The sequence below is a fragment of the Neocloeon triangulifer genome, unplaced genomic scaffold (assembly GCF_031216515.1).
Source record: "Neocloeon triangulifer isolate White Clay Creek 2 clone unplaced genomic scaffold, ASM3121651v1 ptg000006l, whole genome shotgun sequence".
Lineage (NCBI taxonomy): Eukaryota > Metazoa > Arthropoda > Insecta > Ephemeroptera > Baetidae > Neocloeon > Neocloeon triangulifer.
The window spans coordinates 832119-847081 of record NW_026775549.1 but is presented as its reverse complement, the minus strand read 5'-3'; the positions used below and the strand labels follow the sequence as shown (position 1 = coordinate 847081).

Sequence of the window (14963 nt, the reverse complement as noted above, 5' to 3'; positions counted from 1 at the left end):
ACTCTTCCTAATGCTTGCGTGCGTCGTTTAGCACTGCCCTTTGTTTTGCCTAGTCGAAGGGGAATAGGGTCATATTCTGTCAAGCAGCAGCCACGTCTGACTCAAAACATGAGAGCGCAAATTTAAATTTCTTGAAAACTACAATCTCTTTAGTGCTAATTTGTGTGTTTCAACTAAAATTTAATGCTGGGGGACACACTAGGCTTGCTGGAGAAAAGAGGTTTTAGCGAGAGAAGAGAAATAAAATATAAAAATTTAGCCGCACAAGTCCTCCATGCGATGCTTCTTGTTATTCCATGGCAGAATTTTAACTGTATGTTACAACATTTTACGATGATTACTCCTAAGGGTTGTTCTACTTCTACTACTACTTCTATTAATCATGAAGCCATTGCTTTTGCTCTTTTCTATTATTTTTGTCATACTTCTGCAGTAGAGTTGATTTTGAAAATCAGTCACTGTGCACTGTGTATGTATATCTTTATTATCATCTTGTTACGACTATTTTCCAGACGAATAATAACCATTCGGAAATTCTTACGAACCAACTGCATTTTTATTGCTAGTCAAGTCAACCTCGCTTTTTAATTAAATTTTTTTAACCTAGATTTTTCATATAGGAATAAATGGAACACCTAAACACAGATTATAATATTAGTCTGTGCACCTAAATTATAAATTGATATGATTTAAAATTTTTTTGTGTGATCTTATTAGTGCTTTAGTTATATGAATGTCGACAAAAACTAGTGAAATAATATCCATCCTTAAATGTTTATTCCTCAAATTAGCCTTCGATCATAATATTTTGCAATTATATAAATTTCTAAGCCAACAAAATGCCCTTTTTCTTCATTGCATGCAACTTCAGGTTTTTGGCCACGATCACCTTCATCCTGCCGTGTTGCGACTTTTTGCCTGGCAACGTAAACTGCACCCTGATACGCCGCTTGCTCAAGAAGGACGCATCCATCTTCAAAGCTCTCTGAAATAATAAATTCATCTATAGAAATCAGAAAAATACACAATTGTATTTTCACTTACAACATATTGATCATTGTCTGGAATATCAACATAAGCAAATCCTCTGATCAATTGCGTTTGTTTGTCTCTTGGGAGTTTCACTCTGGTTATGTTGATTCCGTGTTTTCCAAAATGTTCCCTGATGTTTTCTTCAGTAACGCTAAAACAATGAACATGAAATTATATTGTTCAATAAATTGATTGTGAGATTTTACTCGTAGGGGAGGTTGCCAACAAATAAAGTATATTTCTGGTTTTCATTTTTCTTCTTGGGCGTCTGTTCGTTCTTGGGAGATTTTCCAGTTTCCTCCTCAACATTTGATTCTTCTCCGTCCACTTTTGGTTTCTTCACAGCAGAACCCGGCTCTCCAGCAGGACCTTTCGATTTCTTCCTCTTTCTTTTCTTCTTCTCCGGTGACTGGACGGAAACATCAAGAGAGTCCTCGGCAACTTTTGATTCCTGGCCCTTTTTCTTTAGTGCTTTTGAGACCGGACTTTGAAGTTGCTCGGTACTTTCAAGAGAAAGTTTTTTCTTCTTTTTAGCAGACAAACTCTTCTGTCCGTCTTCAGTGGTGCTTTCGGCACTCTCTGGCACGATGGATTTCTTTTTCATCGATTTCTTTCCCGAAAGCACAACCTCTTCTTTTATGATTTCTGCCGTTTTGACAAGACCCAAAGATTTCTTTTTCTTCTCAGACTTCACCTTGGCAGGGGTCGATTCTTCAGATTCCGGCTGAACATTCAACAGCGCCTTCCTCTTTTTCTTTCCACTAACTGGGGTCGTAGTTTCAGGGATTTCCGGCAACTTCACGTCGGCCACCTCGGACACTTCAAACGAGCCGGACATGCTCGCCTTTTTCTTCTTTTTGAGAGAAAGAGGAGACGCTGACACAGGCGAAGTCTCGACCAGGGCCTTGGACTTCAAGCCAGATTTAGGCGTGTTTTCCTTTTTGACGCCCATGATTTTCTCAGACTTTGGAAACGGCGTCAGGGACTTCCTCACCATTTCGAAGCTGCGCTTGCAAGCGTTGAATCAGAAACAAAAGCGGACGACGCCTTAAATAAAAAGAAAAAATCAAATTAAAATTAAAATCCTGCTTATTTGAAGATCAATTATAATCTATTGCAATCAAGAAACTCAAAAGATCAATTGAACTATAATTCAATTAAAAATGCATGCCTTTTTAAGAAGCTATTTCTCCAACACACGTGGGATCCCAAGTTTGTTTTGATCAGAAATCGCGTCAGTACAGTGACTACAGTTCTTGGCCATGTGTACCAACGTAATCAACGATAAAGATAAAGATTTGGTCGAGAACCGTAACTGGTCAGCAACCATTGAAGCTTGTTGTTGTTGTTGTATTTTGATTTAATTGGCTATAGTTAATACCATTTAGCCAGGTCTTATTTATGTTGGTTTAATTTTTACTAGTTGTATTTACATTTAGGAAAGATGACCTGAAACAGGGCATGCAATGCAAAATAGATTTGTCTATTATTTGTTAAGAGGATTGTAGACAGATTGATAGAGGAGTTGAGATGGAGCTGTTTAAGGCAGCTCATCAGATTTTTTCTTGCAGGAGCTAGTCGAGGACATGCAAGCAAAAGGTGCTCTAGCGAACAGGGGTCGTGGGAACCATTGAAGCTGTTGTTTTGTTGTTGTTCAGCCCCGTCACGGTGGCAGCACTGCATTGGTGTCCTGCTGCCCCAGTCCCGCCCCGCCATCTTCGAAATTTCGCAATTTTCGTCGTCGCGGAGTGCGGTGAGCACGAGTGCTTTGCAAGTCCCTCGCCCTTTGATAAGAGAGGACAACGGTTGTTGTATTTACGCCAAGCAAGGTATTAGAGAGTACTTATTTTTATCTCGTTGTGCTTCCAGGGGTCCCCTGTTTGCACTTGATCCCTTTATTTTGTTTTGCCGTCGACGTGAAGAGAGTCGAAGGCAGAAAATATACAATAAATCGCCCGACAAAGTCTCATTAATTTGCCAAAGACTCGGATTATATTTCGTCAATGGCAAATTCCCGTGCTTTCGGTTTCGTCTCAAGTGCAGTGTCAACGGCCGACACGCTCGACCTTCAATGCTGTTTTTAATTTATTTTTCCTCTTCAAAGAGTTTAAAAATATAACACTGACACCCGAGAGCAAGAAAAGTGGCGCACAACTTGAGCGAGAAATCAATAACTGCGTGGAGCAGGGCTTATTTTTGTATTGATTTTGCCCACCTACGTAACATGATAGTAGGTCATTTCATTGCGCAATTACGAACTCTGGAGAAGAATACAAAAAATACAGAAAAAAATGTATAACAGCAAAATTTTCTCTTCCCTTGAATATTTAAAATTGAAAACTTTAATTCATTTTTATGACAAAAATCTGACAAATATTAAATATTAATAATGCAATTTTTGTTATTTTGAATTAAATTAATTAAAAAAATCAATTTGTTTTTTAATTCGTTAGAATTTAAATTAACTGTCGTGTTCAAAATTTAAATATATCAATATTTGATGAAATAATTAAGATATAAATTAGTACAAAAATCAATGTTTTAAAAAATATTTTGCATTGAAATTAACAATTTTTTTTATGAAAAACTATTTAAAATTACGCATTTAAAATAATTTTCCAATAAATGAAGTACAAATGAATTTTAATCTTTAATTTACTTTCACCGAAGCCGCTCAACTCAACAGGCACTTGAATTATAATTTTGTTTGCATTTTGATTGTCATGTTGAATGGGCGGCAGCTGTTTTTGACAGGCCACTCAAATATCTATTTCGGGCTGATCGTGATTTCAGGAGTTCGTGGTGTCCCCACTGAAGAGAGCTGCTTTTTCGTTATTCATCACATTAAAAAAAAAGCCAAGGGCAACTGAGAAGGAAGGCGTTTGGAATTGCTGGCGGAAAAAACAGAGGCGCGCCAGTGATTTTGATAATGAGTCGTGGGAACCACGAATTGGATGAGACGCAGTTCCACTGACATGTCTTACACGGAACTGGAGCACGGCTACCAGGGACTCAAGAAAGCCAGGCCCTCCTACCTGCACGAGGAACGCATTGCCAAACTGAGAGTAATTTGCAAACAACACATTTCTTAATTTTAATCAAATCGGGAGTGAGAACTTTTTTAATTTATATAAAAAAAAAGTAAAAGGCGGAAACCTTGGATGTTAAATTTAAGTAACTTATCAACGTTTTATTTGTTAGCCAAAAAAGTTCTGCCATTTTTTTTATGAAATTTATTGTATTTAAAAAAATTCGAAGTTTGGTAAAAACAAATTAAACGTTAAAAAAATGGGTTTATGATCTTAAAATTTAAAACAAAACATTTTTCACATCGGCTAATTTTTTGTTTTAGAATTACTAAGAAAAAAATATTTACAAATTTTTGAAGATTTTCTCATTTAACCCATTAAACTACATCCAAATTTTCCTTGCACCAAGAAAATAAAATTTTCTGAGAAAATGGCATTTCAAGATTAAATTTTTTGGTTCGAAATTTTTATCTGATGTTTTTAAAATTGAAAAATCTCAACATTTGTTGTGAATTCTTTTGGTGAAAATAATTTTCATTTAGCAATAATGTAATTAATTATAAAAATATTTAATTTCTTCAAATCGACCCATTTTTTCCATATATTTATTTTTTGATTTGACCTGATTTGACCTTCATTGATCAAATGATAATTGAATCTATTTTCTTTGTAACATTATATTTTTTTTTTCGAATTTTGATTTCATTGTAATTTTGTAGCAGAATTAATTATGATTTTCATTCGGCTTTTACATTCTTTTCGTTTTATGATTTTTACTTGTCTCTCTTTCTTTCTCTCTCCGGCTTTGTCGTTGCTGAAGCTGTCGAGGTCGGAGGATGGACGGTGGTAAATCTTCCTCGGCGCGTCTGCCCGGCGTGTGCATTGTGGACGTGGACAGCAACGCAGAGCCCTACTGGCTGTTGCTGGTACTGTCCCGGCGGCTGTTTGTGTCCCCCGCGCTCTCCCTCACTCGCTCACTCGCTCGCTGCTCGCCGCTAACCGCATGCCCAATTAACACACATGCTATTTTTCCGCTCTTTATCTGCCGGCCGCGAGTCGCGATGGATGATAAACGCCCGCCCGCGACTCACTCGGCAGCCGACTCTTCTCCGGCATGGAGCATGTCCGGCAGTGGGCCAGCGACTGGTGGCGCGTCCGAGCAGACGTCAGCGTCCTTCTCGACTGCTGGGGACAAAATGTCTGTTTTTCTTGCATACCCTCATTTTTTTTACTAACAAAAATATTTAATTTAAATTTGATGTTTTTAAATATTTTTCTTCATTGAAAAAAAAATTCTATAGTTTGAATTGAATATATGGAAGTTTTCCGCGTTGAGAATTTTGTTAAAAATAACACATGTTCTCAACAAGGAAAAGCCTAGTTATTTGTGATTTTGCCGTGTTTTACAATTGCTAAATTATTTATTTATAATTTTTAAATTACAAATTATTTTTAATATAACGTAAATCTGAGTATTAAATTTTTATTTTGAAAATTTATTGAAAATTTACTTTTTTATTCAAAATTAAAATTTCCACGTACAAAAGATTACAGCAAGAAATCATATTAGTTGTAAATTTTACTATTTAATATCTATTTTTTTTATTATTGTTGTTTTTTACGTGTCCAAATTAATTCTTCTTGAAAAAAAAAACGAATTTCCAATGCTGTAATTAAATAATATAAAAGACTAATTTGAACCCAGAGCTAAATTTTTAGTGCTTTGTTGATAACCATAACATCCATTTTTAAACATCAATCATCCAGCATTAACTTGTCCTAAAAATAATCCATAATCTCTGTTAAAAATCACAGGAGTGTGCTAGCTCTGCTCCTCTCCAGCTGCTGCTCGAAGCAGATTTTTAATTGAACTCTTAAATTGATTAATTAATTATAATGCTTGTGTACTATGCAAAAAAATGCAAGCTTGTCTCTGTCAGCCCTGATTGCGCTCCGTCATCACCGACCGAAAAACTCCGCCTCGTTTTCAGCACACACAATTTGAGATGAAATAATAATTATGTATAACCTGTGCAGAAGTCAAGTTTTAAAAATTTGTTTTTGTTTTTCCTCTGCGCTGTCTCTCTGTTATTTTTTCGTTCCGTTTATCTCACTCATTAGCGCCGCAAAATGATTATCAGCGCCTGTGTGACGTGCGAATTTGTTTGCAGGGCGAAGGCTCAAGTCTGGACGACAATGGATTGGGCTTGGACACGGAAATGTCCAGCGGCGAAGACGGCGGCAAGCAGGTGGTGGTGGGGGTGTGCGCCATGGCCAAGAAGTCGCAGTCCAAGCCGATGAAGGAGATCCTCACTCGGCTGCAGGAGTTCGAGTACCTCAGGATCGTCGTGTTCAACGAGGAGGTCATTCTCAAGGTCTCGTTTGTTCCTCCTGCTTTTTGTAACTAGGTGTCTTCCCCGCTCAGCTTCTCAGCAAGCTTGTTTGGTTCTCAAATTAAACTCTATCTCATCTCAATAAAGTAAAGTTTGCAAATGATTTTTCTATTCAATTTTTTATAATACTAAAATTGCAATAATGCACGCCGAAGATGAAGAAGGGGGTGTTGGTTATTATCACGAACGTGCTTTAATTCTCACACTTAAAATTGATTTACAATTTATTGTTTGCGAGCTAACATGCATGACTAAGCTGGAATCCAAGTTCCGAGTCATTAACCATACTTTATTTATTTCTTGGCGCTTTGTATACAGAAAAACTAAAACTAGAATTTTGTCCTCAGGAGCCTGTGGAAAACTGGCCCATTTGCGACTGTCTCATCTCATTCCATTCGAAGGGCTTCCCGCTGGACAAGGCTATTCAGTATGCCAACCTGCGGAACCCTTTCATCATTAACAACCTGCACATGCAGTACGACATACAGGACCGGCGGAAAGTGTACTCGATACTGGCGAAGGAGGGCATCGAGATTCCCAGATATGCTGTCCTGGACAGAGACTCGCCCGATCCGAGACGTAGGAACAAAGGAGTTTTCGGTAAAAGAGAAAATTGACATCCAGAACTTGCTTTAGATCACGAGTTGGTGGAGTCGGAGGATCACGTCGAAGTCAATGGAGTTGTGTTCAATAAGCCCTTTGTCGAGAAGCCAGTTTCGGCCGAGGATCATAATATTTACATTTACTATCCAACTTCTGCTGGCGGCGGCAGTCAGAGACTTTTCAGAAAGGTACTTTCAAGCTCTTTTTTTAACACCAGTTTTGATCTAGATTGTCTTTTTAGATTGGAAGCAGGAGTTCCGTTTACTCGCCAGAATCGAGAGTTAGAAAGACAGGTTCTTTCATTTACGAGGATTTCATGCCAACTGATGGGACTGATGTTAAAGTGAGAGATATTATTTGTTGCTCTTGTGTCTGACTTATTTTTATCAAGGTTTACACTGTTGGGCCTGATTACGCCCATGCCGAGGCTCGAAAGTCTCCTGCCTTGGACGGCAAAGTAGAGCGAGACAGCGAGGGCAAAGAAATCCGCTATCCTGTCATTTTGAGCAATGCTGAAAAGCTAATCTCGCGCAAGGTTTGCATGGCATTCAAGCAGACTGTGTGCGGTTTTGATTTATTGAGGTGCTCTATTGGATTTAAAAATTTAATCCCCATTACATAATATATTTTTTATAGAGCAAATGGTAAATCTTTTGTTTGCGATGTGAATGGCTTCAGCTTTGTCAAGAACTCCAACAAGTACTACGACGACTGTGCCAAAATCCTAGGGAATATGATTTTGCGAGAGCTCGCCCCTACTTTGCACATCCCTTGGAATGTTCCGTTTCAATTAGATGATCCCCCAATCGTTCCTACAACATTTGGAAAAATGTAATACTCAAGTTTTTTTTATCAATACTTACATAATTTTTGTTTCATTCCAAATGCAGGATGGAGTTGAGATGTGTTGTGGCTGTGATTAGACATGGTGACAGAACGCCAAAACAGAAAATGAAAGTCGAAGTTCGGCATCCGAAGTAAATAAATACAAAAATGATAAAAATGTGTTCAATAAATTAATAATAATTTATAGATTCTTTGAAATTTTCGAAAAGTACGACGGCTACAGAAAAGGTCATGTGAAGTTGAAAAAACCAAAGCAATTGCAAGAAATTCTCGACACGGCTCGCTCGCTGCTGACAGAAATTCAGCACAGAGCTGCTGACCCAGAATTGGAAGAAAAGCAAGGGAAACTTGAGCAGCTGAAAAGTGTTTTGGAAATGTACGGTCACTTTTCTGGAATCAACCGCAAAGTTCAAATGAAATACCAACCGAGAGGCAGACCCAGAGGCTCAAGCAGCGATGATGGTCAGAGACTGAAACTTGATTGCAATGGTTTTTCAATTAAACTTAAGGCCTTTTCCTAGACCTGCCAAAAGAGCCATCGCTGGTGCTCATCCTGAAGTGGGGTGGCGAACTGACCCCGGCTGGACGGGTGCAGGCAGAGGAGCTGGGCCGAATTTTCCGCTGCATGTACCCAGGAGGCCAAGGTAGAAGGTTTAGGCACACAGCTGCGGGTGAGCCCCTCTATGCTCACATCGCCTTTTTAACGCTCCTAATCACTTGATTTGACACACCATGCTGAGCCTCGCAAGTGCGTTGTTGGTATAAAAACGTACGCTGCGGCTCAGGATGGTTTTTGTACTCTAAACAATCTGCTTTTGCCTTAGAACCAGTGAAATGTTCACTTAATTAACTGAGTAGGCATAAATAGCAAAAATGTGTGTGTGTGATAATGTCTTGATTCGGTTTGCAATTTCGGTGGAGGTTCCACGGCTAAATTGAATGTGTGGTTGATTGAAATGGCCAAGTGGTGCGTGACTGGTTGCTGGCCACATTTCTAGATCTTGGCGAAACTAACAAGATTGGTCTCAGTTGACACTCTCTGTTGGGCCACCTTAGTTTTCAGATTTGCAAATGCGTTTGGTCTCTACTCATGAATTTAAAAAATATATTATTTAGTATATTATGACCTCTTGGTTAGAATTAGAATCTGCCTGCTGCAATGTGAGAGTGGATGAGGAAATGCTCTTTTGTTTTTGGTTGACTTTTTGCTCTCCGTCTAGTTGATCATTCGACTTACATAGATCATTATTTGTGTATTTTACATGCAGTCCCAGTTCTCATTAAACGCAGTAAAGTACAGTACCAAAAGCATGACCACAATTATTCTCTTTGTAAAAAATTTTCTTTACTAAAGCGCAGGGATGTGTAATTTTTCTGTTGCTTTATCTCTAAATCTTTTTGTTGTTCTAACTCTTTTATTTTGTCACTTTATATTATTTAATTCTCTTTAAATATCATTATACCATCTTAAATTATTTATAAGAAATTTTATTTCAAAATTTTTTGGAAAAAGCCAATTTAAACTGAGTGAGAGTATGTGTGAGCAGCACGACCGAGACCGAGCGTTGCAGAGCAGATTCAAAGAGAGGGGCCTGTGGCTGACTGCTGCCACATTTCAGGCGAGTACGCTGGTACTCAGGGACTCGGCCTGCTCCGGCTGCACTCGACCTTCAGACACGACCTCAAGATCTACGCCTCAGACGAGGGCCGTGTCCAGATGACGGCGGCTGCCTTTGCCAAGGGGCTGCTGGCTCTCGAGGGCGAACTCACCCCCATCCTCGTTCAAATGGTCAAGAGTGCCAACACGAACGGCTTGCTAGACAACGACTGCGACTCCAGCAAGCATCAGAATATGTATATAATTTTTATAATATAAATTTGCAAGTTTATACAAAGTATATCTCCAGGGCTAAGTCAAAGCTGCACGAGTTGATGCAGCAGGACCAAGAGTTTACCAAGGAAGACAGGGAAAAGTTAAATCCGTGCAATGCCTCGTCCATTACTGCCGCCCTTGACTTTGTGAAAAATCCTGTTAGGTGCTGTGAAAGAGTCCACGACTTGATTCAAAAGCTAGTTGCCATAGTTAGAACTAAACGTGAAGACCCAAAAACTAAAGGTAGACGGTGCTATTTTATACCTTTAAATTATTAATTGATTTAATTTTAGATGCAATATTATACCATGGTGAAACATGGGAACTGATGGGCCGTCGGTGGGGCAAAATCGAAAAGGATTTTTCCACAAAGAACAAGTCGTTTGACATTTCGAAAATTCCTGACATTTATGACTGCATCAAATACGACCTCCAGCACAACCAGCACACTCTTCAATTTGAGCAAGCTGAAGAGTTGTATATTTGCGCAAAGTACCTGGCTGACATAGTGATACCTCAAGTAAATATTGAATGAAATTAAAAGTAAATAAAATTGACTCTCGGCTACGCAGGAGTACGGCTTGAATAAGCAGAACAAGCTGATGATTGGTCAGGGAATCTGCACACCTTTGCTGAAGAAAATCAGAGCAGACTTGCAGAGAAATATTGAAGAATTTGGTGAAGAGAGTGTGAACCGACTGAACCCACGTTACTCTCACGGAGTGTCCAGCCCAGGACGCCATGTGCGCACCCGCCTTTATTTCACTAGCGAGAGTCATGTGCACTCTCTACTGACCGTTCTTCGTTATGGAGGCCTTCTTGACGTAAGTTGTAGGCTAGAATTTCATGATGAAATTAAATTTTCTGCTTATTTCTCAAAATTAATTAATGTATTGCACTTTTCACACTAACGTTTTTGCTAAATCTTTAACATCTTGTCGTATAATTCAGAAAAAGCTCCAAACAGAGATTGAAACAATAGAACCAACCTGTCCTCCTGACACAAGCAATGCAAATAAGGCAAGTCTGTGATGGAATAAGTGTTATTCTATGCATGACAGCGCTGACTATTCTGTAATTTTTATTTTAGAATTGGATCCGTTCATTTGCTTTGTAATTTCCATCGAATGTTCCCTGGCAATTTGAACTTACTTTTTCCATTTCAGGAAGCAAAGGATGAGCAGTGGCGCCGTGCAATGCAGTATGTATCCATGGTGTCCGAGCTCAATTACATGGCACAAGTGGTCATCATGCTTTACGAAGACCCAACTAAAGATCCTTTTTCTGAGGCTAGGTAAAATTTACAAAAATATTAATAAATTTAAAAAAAAAAACGCATTAAAATACTTCATTTGGTAGATTTCACGTAGAGCTGCATTTCAGTCCAGGAGTAAATTGCTGTGTCCAGAAAAATTTGCCTCCTGGGCCTGGTTTTCGACCCCACAGCAGAAACGATTCTGCAGCATCAAAAAATATGGTATGCATAATCTTCCTCAATCCTTTCAACCGAGCTGCTCAAATTTATAAAATTTCCCACCCTTGCTCCAAGTTTTTGGGATTTTATTGACTCTATGAAGCCCTTTAGTAACTCCACTTTATTTGTGTCAGCAGGCTTTTTGGACTGGTTTAGTGGGCAAGGTAATTGTGCAAGTGATGTACTTTTGTGCTCTATGACCTAAACCCTTTAGACCTATATAAGCCTGTTTCTATTCTACCGTGCTATGCTTGCAATATTAGTTCTTCCTCTATGGTTAAAAAAATCCTGAATTATACAATTAGTTTGATTTCATTCACAAAGTTAGAAGGCGGCAATAAATTTGTCAAGTTTTTTCTTTTGTGTAAAATCAGCGGCACGATGTATCTTTTACTTCATTTGGTTATTCTTATTGCAGCAAGGCTCTGATTCTGGCGGAAGTACAACAAAAGAGGAAGACGAAGAAGATCTCAACATGGACGAAATGATGGGAGTTCAACCAAAGCAGGACAAGGTCACTCCTACCCCTGTGCGTAATCAAAGATCACAAAAATTACAAAAAAAAAATATATATTTTTAAATTTAACTTTTTTATAGGATGCTCTTGCCGAGGAAGACAACGAATTTGATGAAGCCGCAGATGAGCTGTCATGTTCGTCTTCATCAATATTGAGATCATCGGAACCAATTCCAATAAGGTTTGAGATTTGTGAACGTATTTAAACTTTTTAGTGATCAATTAAATAGAAGTAGAGCAAGTCCTCCAAGAGATATCAATCTTGCAACGGTGGCTGCCGAGGAGAGCAACCAAAGAAGTTCCTCCTTAAATCGCAGTAAACTGAACGCCGATGACTACGAGCCTCGGTCTCGCAGCTTCGACCACCAGAGGGAGAGGGCGACACATGACAAGGGTAAGTTTGCACTTGTGAGAGCTTTTGTGTGGCAAAGAGTATGAACCCCCGAGCCCGGATATGATCTGTGATGTGCCTGCCAACAGATGGGGCGCGATACCAGAGTCTGGATGCAGCCCAGTGGCCAGGTATTGGGCACAAAGTCACAATAAATCCTCCATACGCTTGGCTCGTGATTAACTCTTTGACTGCTAATTGTTTGATAACTTGTTGATTGAGTTGTGTGCTGTTTGGCCGTCGCCTATTTACCAATCCCAAGACCTGCCACTCACACCGGTTTTCTTTTCTTTCTGTTTACTCTTTTCTTAATCGCCTGTCTTATTTCTTGTCTTTTTTTCTTTGTTTTGTTTCTGAGTTTCAGTTGTTTGTTACAATCAGCAATAAAGTAATTGAAAAGTAAAAAATTATTGAAATAATTTGATATTATTTAATAATATTTTAAAAAACTTTTTAATTAACAAAGAAATTGTTTAAAAAAATCACATTTTGCTATGAAGAAGTCGCTGAATATTTTAATGTCATTTTCTCTCTTTTGATCATTTCTGCTCTTCTCTCTTTGTGGTCTCCAGTGGCGCCCTGGTCTCTGCCCCCGTGTCCCCTGGCTCCCCACTCGCTGAACCCGCCCCTGGCGCCGTTGAGCCCGCGCTCGCAATCACCGACGTCGGCTCCGGCGCCGCTCCTGTCCGCATACGCAACGTCCTCGCCCACCCTTCCCTCCTCGCCGCTCTCCTCGCTCTTTGTGCGCTCCTTTTCGACGCCGTGCGGCACACACTCGTCCTTACCTCCCCTGAACGCAGGTGCCGAAGGTCGTCGGCTGGCCCACCAGGTGCCCAGCCTCTTCAAGATGCTCGGCAAAGGCGGCGCCTCCGCCTCCAGCCTCTTCAGCACGGCCGTCATCAGTGGAGGCACGGCGGCTGTCAGCGCCCCCTGCCTCCTCAAGCATGACCACGAGATCCCCACCGTCGCAGGTGCGCACCATTATGCCTTTCCCTCTCATTCATTTTTTTAATACAATCAAAACAATACCAATTTTGCACACTTTAAACTGAAAATTTAAATTTTACCATTACAAGAGCTATTATTTATTTACTTATTCTCCATTTAATACAGTCATGAATTTCCATGGCCGATCGGATAAGAAACTCGAAAATACTATTCAAAGCATTAAGAGAATTAAGATGTGGAACGCGGCGATTTATTCAATATTGTGACAGGATAAAGAGTATTTGGAATCAGTTTGGAATGCTTGAAATTTTTAAAATTATTTATATATCAAATAATTGCCACCTCACGTAACCCCCAACCCACTGGTAGCTAACGGTCATTCACTTTAAGTCACGCCTAGGAAGAAATGATAATTTTCAAATATTAAATACGTGTCCCATTTCCCGCTTCGTATCTTGGAATTATTTGCTGCAAGTAGCGTAATATTTCATGTAATGTTTGGAGTAGTTAGCTGATTGGCCGTGGACCAGTTAGTTGTTGAAAATTTTACATACAATTAAATTCTTGGAATTAACTTTCAAAACATTGATACAAATTATTGAGAAGACATTTTAAGTTTTGGCAAAAGAAAATCCGCAAAAATAATTTTACTTATAAGATATTTTGAAATGCAAGAGAGGTTAACAAAAGTTTTAATACTTCCATTTTCACCTTTATACTCTTCTAAAGCAGTAAGTAATGAAGGATGTTCCTTTTTTTATTTTGTCCCCTTTTTTACGTTTGATTGTCAATTGCATTTGAAGTAAAATTTCACCTAATGCTGAATTATGTTTATATGGATTTCAGCCATTGAGGGCTGCGGCGGAGTTCCCCCAATTCGGCCACTCGAGACTCTTCACAACGCTCTCTCCCTGCGCCAGCTGGACGCCTTTCTCGAACGGATGACGGCTGCTCCTTTCCGGACGCCTCCGTCCTGTGCCTCGCCGCCAAAGTTGCCGGGAAATCTTCCCCGTCTGCCGAACGATCTCCAATCACCAAGCAACAGCAGTAAGAGTGACCTCTAAATTTGGTTTTCGTTGCATTATTATTTTCTGCTAAAATTAAGTTTGCAGTGAATCCTTCTGCATGGGAACATATTGATAAGTTCAAATGTCTTCACCCCGTCTCCGAATCAATTGTGTTGCTCATCTCTGATGTGAATATTTCAGGCGTTGGCTGGAGCGGCCCACCGTCCTTTGTGTCCTCGAGTGGACCTTCCTCGCCCAACGGTTCCGCCTCTCTGATCGACTACTTTGTCGGTGGCGAACCGACCGCCCCTTCGTCCCTTTCGGCGAGTCTGCTGAGTGAGGAGGGGGCGCCGGGTCTGCTCAACTATTTTAGCGGAATGGTTCCTACGCAGATTGCGGCCGGCATGTTTCCTCCAAACAACCCTTCCAACGCCACCCCCGCCGGCTCTTCTGCCACCACCCCTGACGACTTTCTGAACGAGCGCTCTGACGAGGAGGACCACGCGCCTGACGTCACGGTCACCGAGGAGCCGCTTTGGCCAGCAGAACCTCTGGTGCCGCCCGAGTCTGAAAGCAACTCGCCCAGCAGTGGCACTGACGCGCAAAGCACTGTTTTGCCTCCACCACCGTCATAATGAATCATGTGAATTTTTTATTTTGTGAAAAGTGAAAATAAATTATAGTTACATTGTTGAAAATTTAAATACAGATCAATTTTACTTGTCAACCCTCTATTTATATGCACTTTGTAGGCATTGCGGAAATTGAGAGTGGCGCTCTGTGCACTCTTCACGAGCTTGCCTCGGACGACCCATTTATTCATTCAGTGGGCGTTTTTATTGTTTCATTC

General features: G+C 40.0%; 2 protein-coding genes across 9 annotated transcripts; one reads left to right on the top strand and one right to left on the bottom strand.

The window, feature by feature from the left end:
• Positions 1-696: 696 nt before the first annotated feature.
• Positions 697-4996, bottom strand: LOC132194351 (uncharacterized). 2 transcript variants are annotated; one of them, XM_059615577.1, is made up of 4 exons: positions 4839-4996; positions 1239-2079; positions 1045-1183; positions 697-985 (listed from the first exon to the last, which is right to left on the bottom strand). In XM_059615577.1, exons 2-4 carry the CDS (start codon positions 2027-2029, stop codon positions 827-829), a joined length of 1089 nt encoding a protein of 362 aa, XP_059471560.1. In that variant the 5' UTR covers positions 2030-2079; positions 4839-4996; the 3' UTR covers positions 697-826. The 2 variants fall into 2 exon arrangements, with proteins under 2 accessions (XP_059471560.1, XP_059471559.1); XM_059615576.1 differs by lacking the exon at positions 4839-4996 and adding an exon at positions 2204-2690 and having other exon boundaries at positions 698-985.
• On the top strand, positions 2702-14817 carry LOC132194348 (inositol hexakisphosphate and diphosphoinositol-pentakisphosphate kinase 2). Of its 7 annotated transcripts, none has more exons than XM_059615560.1 (26): positions 2702-2861; positions 3826-4097; positions 6233-6424; positions 6802-7033; positions 7079-7245; positions 7299-7400; positions 7449-7639; positions 7694-7888; positions 7948-8034; positions 8091-8365; positions 8413-8574; positions 9451-9757; positions 9811-10019; positions 10070-10296; positions 10349-10600; positions 10728-10796; positions 10943-11070; positions 11136-11253; positions 11388-11414; positions 11669-11779; positions 11848-11948; positions 11998-12161; positions 12248-12289; positions 12731-13129; positions 13953-14153; positions 14315-14817. In XM_059615560.1, the coding sequence occupies exons 2-26, from the start codon at positions 3987-3989 to the stop codon at positions 14746-14748; spliced, it is 4503 nt and encodes a 1500-aa protein (XP_059471543.1). In that variant the 5' UTR covers positions 2702-2861; positions 3826-3986; the 3' UTR covers positions 14749-14817. The 7 variants fall into 7 exon arrangements, with proteins under 7 accessions (XP_059471543.1, XP_059471544.1, XP_059471548.1 ...); XM_059615561.1 differs by having other exon boundaries at positions 6233-6436; positions 7091-7245; positions 8425-8574; XM_059615565.1 differs by having other exon boundaries at positions 6233-6436; positions 7091-7245; positions 8413-8547; positions 9523-9757.
• Positions 14818-14963: the final 146 nt, after the last annotated feature.

Bases quoted from the DNA above. Each gene is read 5' to 3' on its own strand.
- LOC132194351 (XM_059615577.1), bottom strand. From the start codon at position 2,029: ATGGTGAGGAAGTCCCTGACGCCGTTTCCAAAGTCTGAGAAAATCATG. The intron at 1,184-1,238 runs GTAAAATCTCAC...TCATTGTTTTAG, and splicing joins GTTGGCAACCTCCCCTACGA to CGTTACTGAAGAAAACATCA. The intron at 986-1,044 runs GTAAGTGAAAAT...TTATTATTTCAG, and splicing joins CAGACAATGATCAATATGTT to AGAGCTTTGAAGATGGATGC.
- LOC132194348 (XM_059615558.1), top strand. From the start codon at position 3,987: ATGAGACGCAGTTCCACTGACATGTCTTACACGGAACTGGAGCACGGC. The intron at 7,889-7,947 runs GTAATACTCAAG...TTCCAAATGCAG, and splicing joins CCTACAACATTTGGAAAAAT to GATGGAGTTGAGATGTGTTG. The intron at 10,601-10,727 runs GTAAGTTGTAGG...CGTATAATTCAG, and splicing joins GTTATGGAGGCCTTCTTGAC to AAAAAGCTCCAAACAGAGAT.